This window comes from Somniosus microcephalus, chromosome 11 (assembly GCF_052327205.1).
Source record: "Somniosus microcephalus isolate GS21.2 chromosome 11, FLI_Smic_1.0, whole genome shotgun sequence".
NCBI classification, from domain to species: domain Eukaryota; kingdom Metazoa; phylum Chordata; class Chondrichthyes; order Squaliformes; family Somniosidae; genus Somniosus; species Somniosus microcephalus.
Window position 1 is genome coordinate 10,467,670 of NC_140997.1, and position 10,966 is coordinate 10,478,635.

Genomic DNA, 10,966 nt, shown 5'->3' on the forward strand with positions numbered 1-10,966 from the left:
AGTCTCACTGGGCGACTCTCCCGTGCCCTCTGGCAGCTGCCTTGAGGGACATTTGCAGTGGCGTGGGAGCAGGTCACCTGCCCATGTTCTCACTGAGGGATGATGCATGGCAACGGGTTGAACCAACAAGAAAGAGCTAGCTGTCTTCAAGAGCACATCAAATCTTGCGTGGGTTTTATATATATATACATACTTTTTTTTTCAGAATTTGAAAAATTTTTGGAAGAAAGAGCGAAAGCAGCAGAGAGAGTCCCAAACCTGCCCTCCCCTCCCTCGAGCAACTCCACCCCTCCACCAGTGCCTGCTGCAAGTGTAAAGAAACCGGACCGTTCCAAGGATGTCCTCTTCGCTTTGTAAATAACATGCGTGTGTTTTTTTGCGTGTATGTATGTGGGTGTGGTTCATCTGTTATTGGGCAGGGTGCTGCTGCTGTACAGTTTGCTATGGCTTCTCAATATGCAGCTGGTGATGCACTTGAGGTATTTTGTGCATTTCCTTTATCCCCCCCCCACTCACTAATTCATAAACTGCCTTATTTTGGTGTGCACTCTTTGGTTTAAAACTGACAGACTGCTTTTTTTTTCTTCAAACCACTGGCTTTTAACGTTTTCCACAGTACAACGTATTATGTGCATATATAGCTAGACATGCAACATGTCCCTGCAGTTCATGATTATATATTGTTTTAAACCCACTACCTCCTGGAACAGTACGAGCCCAAAGGACCTACTTTCTGGTTAACCTGTGTCTCGCCAAAGGGAATTGAAAAAACTGGCTGCTTTGGCATTATTACAAAATGTTCATTCTTAAAACAATAACATTTCAACAAGTGTGCTTTTTAAAAAAATAAATTAAATTTTTTTTTAATCTTATAGTAAACTAGTTCCTCTGGCCAGAGTTCGTGCTGTTGGGACGTGGCACCTTGTACAGTGCAATAGGTATCTTAGAAGCTGTCTGTATTATAAGAGACATTAGAGAAATTCTGAAGTTTATTCTAATCTATAGTTTAGTGTATTGAACTATAGTAATTGTATTACACGTGTAACACTAAAATGCAGTGTGCTGCAGCTAGAACTGCACTGGGAAATATGCATTAAATGCAGTATGAACTCTGATGTAGCCCAAGAGAAGATACTGATTGTTGCGCGAGTAGTCACTTGTGCGTGCGTTCTATGAAGCCAAGTGGTGAGTTGGCAATTTCTGGATTTTGTGTGTATGTGTGTGGTCTTGTTTTATTTAGTTAAACCCTACTATCCTGGTGTGTGTCCGGGGCTGACGATTTTAGAGTAACTGAAAAGCATGTTTGTGCTACCTAGGAGCAGTGTTCCCTGTAAGCTACGCTTTGTTCTGCCGGCCTGTTTCTTTTAGTGCTCTGTTCCTTTAAATTTCAGCGCATGCGCAGTATTTACAATGGAGAAGCCGGAGAGCGACCAGCACGGGACCTTTTCCATTATCCGGCCACGCAGCTTAAAAGGAACATTGCCTAGGAGCTGTGTTATTTTCCTGGAGCCACTGTTGAAAAGACTCATCAATCCCTAGAAGGCACGGTTATAGGTTGTTAGACAAGATAACCATTTACACAGGGAGGCTTCACTGAGAAGTAGTCCACCTCCTGAAGTCAGGCCTATGTAAATCCTGCTGCTTACTTCAGGTTTGTTTGGTGGGGATAAGACAGAATGTAGGTCTGTGCCACTTCTACCGTCAAGTTTAAATGAGCTATGTACAGGGAAGGGAGGCCATTCATTCCATCGAGCTCACTTTTCCATAAAAACGTAGAGCCCTACTGCCGCAGCATCTAACTGTCTCTTGAATGATGAGGCCAGAGTTTTGTCCTCCATATCTGAAAGACAATTCCAAATATTAATCACTCATTAAGTGCTTCCTGACCTCAGTCCTGAACCTGCCTTTACCATTTTGTATCCCTGTCTCCTTGTCCCGTAGCTGTGCACCAGATTTGCCTTCTCTATTTTCTATAAGGTCCCCTCTCAGTCACCTCTTTTCAAGGCTGGAGAGTCAGAGCCTTTTCCTGCACCTCAGTCCTTTGGTGCTAGGATCAGACCTGTGTGTATTTTTTGAAGTTCAATGCTTTGGCAACTCCAGCCGTACATTTGTCCTTTGAATGAGTTGACCATAAGGTGACCGTCACAGTAGTAAGAGCGACAAGTGATGTAGGTAGAATGTTGGAGTATTTAATGCATTATCTTGCTGTTGATGATGGCCCTAATGCCTTTTATATTTTGACATGCTTTCAGGCTTTCTCTTTTTTTTCCCCAGTTTGTATAGTGATAACAGTACCTGAGGAAAGGTGTGCTGCTAAAAGCTGGTAATTATATATTCCAGTGGTATCACTAAGATTTCAGTAAAAGTTAACGATTGGTATGAATTTTTTCTACGGTGCCCCTTGGAACTGTGGAAAAACACCAGCACAGCAATTAGAGATTTTCTCTTTCCCAAATGTGGGTTGTTTCTACAGTGAGTATTTTGAACTTCAAAGCAAAAAGGGTGAAGTATTGGTCATTGATGGTGGGAGCAAGTTGAGCTGATGAAGTAAGAGTTTCACACATTAAAGTGCATTGGCTGAAAGTTTTTTATTTTTCCCCCCTAGTCTATTGGTAGCAGTGTCCTAAATATGTCGAGTGACAACACTGGATGCAGCCATCTGGGCCCTAAGCTCTGGAATTCTCCCCCTAAACCTGTCCACCACTTCACCTCTCTCTCCTCCTGTCAGAGCCTACTTGAAACTTACCAAGCTTTTATCTCACCTGTCCTAATATCTCCTCATTTTGGCTTGGAGGCAATTTTTGTCTTATTACATTCCTTGGGATGTTTTCCTACATTAAAGGCGCTATTTAAATGCAAGTTATTGTTGTTCAGTCTAATGAATAACGCTGCCTCTGGCACTTAAATTTATTTCCTGAAAAATCCATGGCATTCTACCTTCTTTGTCTAATACACTAAGAACCTTTTCGATTTCCCCCTCTTGCCCACCCCCCACCTTGTAAATCCAGGAAGCCATTTAACATCTGCAGGTGCTTTTACATTTGGTGCTTCTGTAGTTCGGATTGTGGGAGAGTGAGGTTCATGTGGTGAAACAATTCATCACTGCAACTTCACACACCTAGCTCCGTGGCAACTGCATCTGCTGGCTCCATTTTTACATTCACCTGTTTGTTCATTGTAAGATACAGACTTGGCCCACTTCACTGTCATATTCCTTGTCCTGTGGGGTGGGTAAAGAGCAGTCCATAATTTTTCTCACCACTGACGCAGTGCTGCATTTAATGTAATTTGACCAATTTTTGTCGACAGCCAGGTTTGCCAAATGCTGCTTCAAGATGACAAGCAGTGGGGAAGATGAAAGGCCCAACCTTTCACAGTGTTATAATTTTGAAAAGTTTATTTCTCCACAAACCTCTCAACTATTTTTAAATCAAAAATGAAATACTATGGATGCTGGATATCAGAAATAAAAACAAAGAATGCTAGAAACATTCAGCAGCTGGTCAGACAGCATCTGTGGAGAGAGAAAGAATCAACGTTTCTAATGAAAGGTCATCGACCTGAAACGTTATCTCTTGTTTCTCTCTCCACAGATGCTGCCTGACCTCCTGAGGGCTTCCAGCATTTTCTGTTTTATTTGAACTATTTTAAATGTTACCTTTACTGTTTTACACATTCTCATGCCCTAAATATTCTTCATTGCCAGAATATTTTGAACACCGAACAATACAAAGTAAAACAAAATAATTCAGAATCTCAGTTATTGAGTCTATACCCTCATACACAAATTAATGCAGTTGTGTGATGATTCAGTGTCTGGCTTGCATTGCAATTAAAAGTATATGTATCTGTGTATGGTATGGGTTAGTATATGTATGTTATGCATGGTTAGGTGGTTAGTAGTGTCCTCCTTTTGTAATGAAAAATCAACTCGTGAATCATATTTTTCACAATCCAGAATTACTAAGCTTAGTAATAAAAATAAATCCAAGGTTTTTTTTTCCTTCTATTGATCAGTGCTCAGACCCATCAAGAACTGTTGTAAGACTGACAAACTGTAGTTATGTGAGTATCTAACTCGCTGGTCTTGTTGTGTTTTTCATAGCTGAGGCACCAGTGTTTCAGGTACTGGTCTGTTGTTGAACACTATGGCTGTTAAGTTAGAGTTGTGTTGGGTTTTCGGACTTGGGTCTATTTCACCGTAGAAATACAAACACTAAGGAGGGCCATGTGGTTACTTATATTAAGCACCTTTATAATATGAAAGGGATTAGGATTAGGGAAGTTGCGAGATCTCTTTGCAGAGCTTTTTCCAATTAAAAATTGTCCAAATAACATTAACAGGCTTTGCTGGTAGAAGCTCTGTTTGTTGCGTCCCAGACTCAAAGGATCCAGGTGTACGTTGCTCAGCTTTTTGTGCGTCCTAGTTAATGTTTTGAGGGGCATGGGTGATGTAACTTCTGGAAAAATGGGTCAAAGCTAATAAAGCAGCAGAAGGAATCACCACAGTGACGGTGTGAATATTGTTTGATCCCATCCAGATCTGTTAAACTGAGGCCTTGGAGCCGTTTTGATCAGTGCAGATTCTTTACTCCCCATCTACAAGTTTGCTCCATCTCTCAGTTGAGCTGAGGGATGATTTAGAACGCAACCTCGTTTCTTTCCCCTTTCCGGGTGAGTGGGGTGGATTAAATTGGCATGGGATGCATAATCTACTCCCCGGTTTGCGAATTAAGCGCTCAGCCACATGAGCTGTCCAGGAGCTTAAAAAGAAATCGAGTTGCTTCAGTTTCCTTCCCATAACATTACATCACTGTAAAGTAATGATTATAGGGAAAAAAAGCTGGAAAAACAGCCCTGCAGATCTAGATAGAGTATTATACCATCCTGGAGGAACGCTGTTCAAATGTGTATAAAGAGGTTAGTAACTGTTAAATATTAATGTACAGTTCAATGGATTTATTGTAAAAAAAAATAACTCGGTTACAAAAAAAATTCTCAATGATACTTTGATAAGTAGACAATGTGTTGGTAGTATAAGGTATGTATAATTTGATAGCCTGCCAAACATGTTAATGTAACAAAAATGTGATGTGCACAAGCAACTAGCTACAATGGAATTCAAATGTACTGTTTCTGTTATTGTAGGGTAGTATAGTGTGTAACAGTGACACTTGTAGCATTAAACTCCTTTCGATCAATGGTGTTTAGTAACACCTATCTGATCATCTCAAACGGTGTAGTAATTACTAATGACATCAAGCGAATGGAGTTAACGTTGCCTCCTTAGTCATAGCCCCTCTAGGTGTTGCCATTTGCATAGTACGTAGCAGAAAAGTCCTTCTGATTTGCAAATCACTTCAATCGAGTGCTTGTTAAAGGAATAGGTTGAAAATGTGAGCATTTTGGAACAGTTAAAATGTACTTTCGCAAATCCTCATGAGTGCAGTGGTGAGTTTTCGATGCCAGCCTTTCAGCTTGGAAAATGGTTAGATGGTTTGGGGTTTTCTTTCATTTTTATCTGTTGAGATACACATTTCTTGAGTTGGTACCTTAAATCTACTGTAAATTTTCAGCTACTGTTAAAATACAAGGATTACCAATACTGCAAATAACGATTGGTTATCGTTACTAACCACTGAACGTAATGTAATGAGACGATAATGTGGGATAAACATTGTAAATATGGAACTAAATTGTTCACTTGTGTCTTGTGACTTCCTTAAAACAAAAACATACACCAGTGTCTAAAATTCATTTTACTGTTCACCATTTATAACCTTATTCAGAAATGCTGCTTAGCCAGAGAACATTGTCCTGTGGATGAGTTGGGACAAAAAGCGTTGTTTCTTATTGGGTACTGAGTAGCATACTTCCCTTTCTCCTCTGGATTTGGGGGGTGGGGTGGGGGGAAGAGATGGATATGACTGTTACCGGTAATAAGCAAAATGAATATCGATTGGACACCCTATTCAAAATAGTCACCAAGCTGCAACACAATCCTTCCCTACACCACCACCACCACCTTCCCCCCCCAACCAAAAAAACAGCACGTAGATTGTAGGTGAGGCGGATGGAAACGTTAGCTGGTAGGGGGTTCTTTTCTGAAGATGGGGTTGACTTGGCAGGGCAGTGCAAAGGGAGTTCTGAACTGGATTGGATCCAGTGGGAGTATTTGATCGTCCAGAATTCCAAGGGAGAATGGAGTGCTCAGATATCCAAAAGTAACACACTTTCCCTCCCCCCACATGATGAACTGTTGCTTTAGATGTTACGTCTAATCACAATGTTCTTTGTCAGGATGTGTAAATGGGGAAACAAATGTATAAACTGTAATTATTTACTAATGAATAAAATCATTTACAAATGCTCAGTAACTAAAGAACATCAAAGATGTGATGATGTGATATGTTATTCCACTTGTTTAGTTAAGTTTAGAAGAGGATGAGGAGGGACTGCAGTGTGAAATTCCCCCCACCCCTCCTTCCCCAAACAGACTGCAGTGAACACTCTTCTTCCACCACCCCCGCCCCCCCCCTCCCCCGAACATATAAAAATTATTGTGGCTTCTTAACTCTTCCCCAGTGGCATTTAATGCACACTCACTGCCTCCAGGTGTGTAATCCTGTTTTTTTTTTTTTACTATGAGGCTTAAAATTATAGACGATAGATTTTGGTGTGCATTTTTTCCCATTTTTGTGAAGAGGTATATTGTCCTTGTAACTCCTGGCTTAACCAGCCAGATTGTGAAATAAAACCTATTTCTATTTGAGGGTGTTCATTTGGACAGGTCTGGCCAGGGGTTTTACTTCTTCCTCTGCACACACATTTGGAGTTACCATAAGCATGCATGTGCAGTCGCTCCTGGGCAGCAGAGAATTAATCAGGGTACTACTTGACTAAAGTCCAAACTGTAGTGATCCCCGACCAGAAGCTGCAGTGTAAATGCAACCTCAGACTCCAATGTCCCACATAATTCTGTCAGGAAAGGCTTGACCCTTCATAAATAAGCACCCGTACTTCTTTAATGAAGCTGTCCCAGTGCAAGGAGTGTTTAGCTATCCATTTTTAAAAATTAATTTTCTCGAACTATCAGTTCTCAAGTTTTCCCTTTTAGTAAATGAAAACAGGAGGGGGATGAATTAAAGTATTAACCCGGTTTAGATCCGGGATCTCGTTCATTACAAGTAAGGTTCATGATCATCATTGACATTCGATGGTGGGTTGTTACTGCAGGGAAGTGATTGCTTTTTACAAAGGCTCGGTATACATATAACCAACTCAAAATTATGCAGCTTAACAGTGTAACCTCTTCAATTATACATTCATATAACACTATACATAACCGTGTAGGCTGTAAGAGCGAAACCCCTGTATGTTAGTCAATCAGCACAGGAGTGTGGTTTAATATTTATTTATGAAAATTTTAGCTTTTTGGGTTTAGTTTCTACATACGAGAATACACTTCTCATATACTTGTCCGTAACCTGGCGTTTCACTGACTTTGTGTTTCTGCAGACTTGTGAATTATGTCAGCCATCTGTGCAAGAATGGTATGAATGTGTGGTTTGTACTGAACTGTCCCTACTGCTTAAATTCTGTAGTGCTTGACCCTTGCATGTAATGTTATAAATAAACACTACTGGTGTGTGTACCCGTTATTTTTTTGCCCTAGTGTTCTGTTCATTGCTTAATTGTGGCACAGACCTGCGGTTGGAGCTGGTGCATTGTATTCTGAACGAGAAGGTTGATGTTTGAATCCAGTCTTTAGCAGATATTCAAGCTTTGCTGTTTCATTGAGGGGGTTTCAGCGGTTCTTAGCCCTGTATCTTACACTGTGGGCACGAGAGAGACGAAAAGGTATCTGGTGTCCATACTTCAAGCACCATTCAACCACAGTGTTTAACTTACCCGAAGGAGAACAGCATCAAGATGACAGTGTTGGAGATATGAATTGGAGAGGGATTGCGGTAAGTGATGGTATTCTCTCATTACCACACACGGGCATTTTCCCTTTACCTTCCTCTGGAAGGCAGTGACTCATCCTGGGGAGGGTTTAAAGTAAAATGGCAGGGGGTTGGGAACCTGTGCAGGGAGACAGAGAAAAGGGAAGCAAGGATAGAAACAAAAGACAGGAAGGAAAAAAGCAAAAGTGGAAGGCACAGAAATCAAACCGGGCCACAGTAAATAATAATTCTAAAAGGGCTAAGAGTGTTAAAAAATCAAGCCTGAAGGCTTTGTGTCTTAATGCGAAGAGCATTCGTAATAAGGTGGATGAATTAGCTGTGCAAATAGATGTAAACAGATATGATATAATTGGGATTACGGAGATATGGCTCCAGGGTGACCAAGACTGGGAATTCAACATCCAGGACTATTCAATATTCAGGAAGGACAGGAATAAACGAAAAGGAGGCGGGGTAGCATTGCTGGTTAAAGAGGAGATTAACACAATAGTAAGGAAGGATATTAGCTCTGATGATGTGGGATCTGTATGGGCAGAGCTGAGAAATACCAAGGGGCAGAAAACGTTAGTGGGTTGTATACAGACCCCCAAACAGTAATGCTGAGGTCGGGGATGGCATTAAACGGGAAATTAGAGACGCGTGCAATAAGGGCACAGCAGTTATCATGGGTGACTTTAATCTACATATAGATTGGGCTAACCAAATTAGTAACAATACTGTGGAAGAGGAATTCCTAGAGTATATACGGGATGGTTTCCTGGACCAATATGTCAAGGAACCAACTAGAGATCAGGCCATCTTAGACTGGGTATTATGTAATGAGAGGATTAATTAGCAATCTTGTGTGAGGCCCCTTGGGGAGGAGCGATCATAATATGATAGAATTCTTCATTAAAATGGAAAGTGAAGTAGTTGACTCAGAGACTAGGGTCCTGAATTTAAATAAAGGAAACTACGATGGTATGAGGCACGAGGTGGCTAGGATTGATTGGGGAATGTCACTCAAAGGGTTGACGGTGGATAGGCAATGGCAAACATTTAAAGATCGCATGGATGAACTACAGAATTTGTTCATCCCAGTTTGGCATAAAAATAAAACAAAAAAGGTGACTCAACCGTGGCTAACAAGGGAAATTAGGGATAGCATAAGATCCAAGTAGAGGACATATAAATTGGCCAGAAAAAGCAGCAAACCTGAGGATTGGGAGCAGTTTAGGATTCAGAAAAGGAGGACAAAGGGATTAATTAAGAGGGGGAAAATAGAATATGAGAGTAAGCTTGCAGGGAACATAAAAACTGACTGTAAAAGCTTCTATAGATATGTGAAGAGAAAAAGATTGGTGATGTGTAGGTCCCTTACAGTCCGAATCAGGGGAATTTATAATGGGGAACAAAGAAATGGCAGACCAATTAAATACATACTTTGGTTCTGTCTTCACAAAGGAAGACACAAATAACTTCCCAGAGATGTCAGGGAACATAGGTTCTAATGAGAGGGAGGAATTGAACGAAATCAGTATTTGTAGAGAAACGGTGTTCGGGAAATTGACGGGATTGAAGGCCGATAAATCCCCAGGGCCTGATAATCTGCATCCTAGGGTATTTAAGGAAGTGGCCCTAGAAATAGTAGATGCATTGCTGGTCATCTTCCAAAATTCTATAGACCCTGGAACAGTTCCCATGGATTGGAGGATAGCTAATGTAACCCCATTATAAAAGATGTAATAGCAGAGCACTTGGAAAACAGTGACATGATCAGACAAAGTCAACATGGATTTACAAAAGGTAAATCATGCTTGACTAATCTACGGGAATTTTTTGAGGATGTAACTGGTAGACTAGATAAGGGAGAACCAGTGGATGTGGTGTATTTGGACTTTCAGAAGGCTTTCGATAAGGTCCCACATAAGAGTTTAGCGTGCAAAGTTAAAGCACATGGGATTGGGGGTAAGGTACTGACTTGGATAGAGAACTGGTTGGCAGACAGGAGGCAAAGAGTTGGAATAAATGGGTCTTTTTCCCGAGTGGCAGGCAGTGACTTGTGGGGTACTGCAGGGATCGGTGCTAGGACCCCAGTGATGCGCCATCAATTACTCAAAAGACTGAGGTTAAGCGAGTAACAACCAGGCTTTTATTAACTAAAGAATGAAGGTCTAGTCTCGAGTGGTCGACCCGTCCAGAATACTAAGGGACTGGGAGGTAGTCACTTATATACCTGGAATAGTGGGAGGAGTCAGCCGAGGCATGTCCAGACCTGTACCTAGTGGAATACACATACACATACAGACAGGTATAACAGTGGTTTACCACACCCAGCTAGTCACATTTATATATATATATATATGATGATCTAGACGAGGGAACTAGATGTAATATCGCCAAGTTTGCAGACGACACAAAACTGGGTGTGCGTGTGTGCTGTGAGGAGGATGCAGAGAAACTCCAGTATGATTTGGACAGGTTGGGTGATTGGGCAGATGCATGGCAAATGCGAGGTTATCCACTTCAGTGGCAAAAACAGGAAGACAGATTATTATCTGAACGGCAATAGATTGGGAAAAGGGGAAGTGCAACGAGACCTGGGTGTTCTTGTGCACCAGTCGCTGAAGGTAAGCATGCAGGTGCAGCAGGCGGTTAAGAAGGCAAATGGCATGTTGGCCTTCATAGTGAGAGGATTCGAGTACAGGAGCAAGGATGTCTTGCTGCAGTTGTACAAGGCCTTGGTGAGACCACACCTTGAGTATTGTGTGCAGTTTTGGTCGCCTTATCTGAGGAAGGATGTTTTTGCCATGGAGAGAGTGCAGCGAAGATTCACCAGACTGATACCTGGGATGGCAGGAATGACGTATGAGGAGAGATTGGGTCGATTAGGCTTATATTCGCTAGAGTTTAGAAGAATGAGAGGGGATCTCATTGAAACTTATAAAATTCTAACCGGAGTAGACAGACTAGATGCAGGAAGGATGTTCCCAATGGTGAGGGAGTCCAGAACCAGGGCT

At 41.5% G+C, this 10,966-nt stretch overlaps 1 protein-coding gene across 10 annotated transcripts in view; it reads left to right on the top strand.

Annotated features, from left to right (window-relative positions):
• Positions 1 to 7,661, top strand: part of LOC147110309 (TOM1-like protein 2) — a 54,497-nt gene extending 46,836 nt beyond the window's left edge. For 7 of the 10 annotated variants that reach the window (XM_086000181.1, XM_086000182.1, XM_086000184.1 and 4 more), the window contains one exon: positions 206 to 7,661. In XM_086000181.1, coding sequence (XP_085856307.1) covers positions 206 to 357 — 152 coding nt within the window. In that variant the 3' untranslated portion in view covers positions 358 to 7,661. The remainder of the gene's footprint in view (positions 1 to 205) is intronic. The other 3 variants (XM_086000185.1, XM_086000188.1, XM_086000190.1) reach the window with 1 other exon arrangement.
• Positions 7,662 to 10,966: the final 3,305 nt, after the last annotated feature.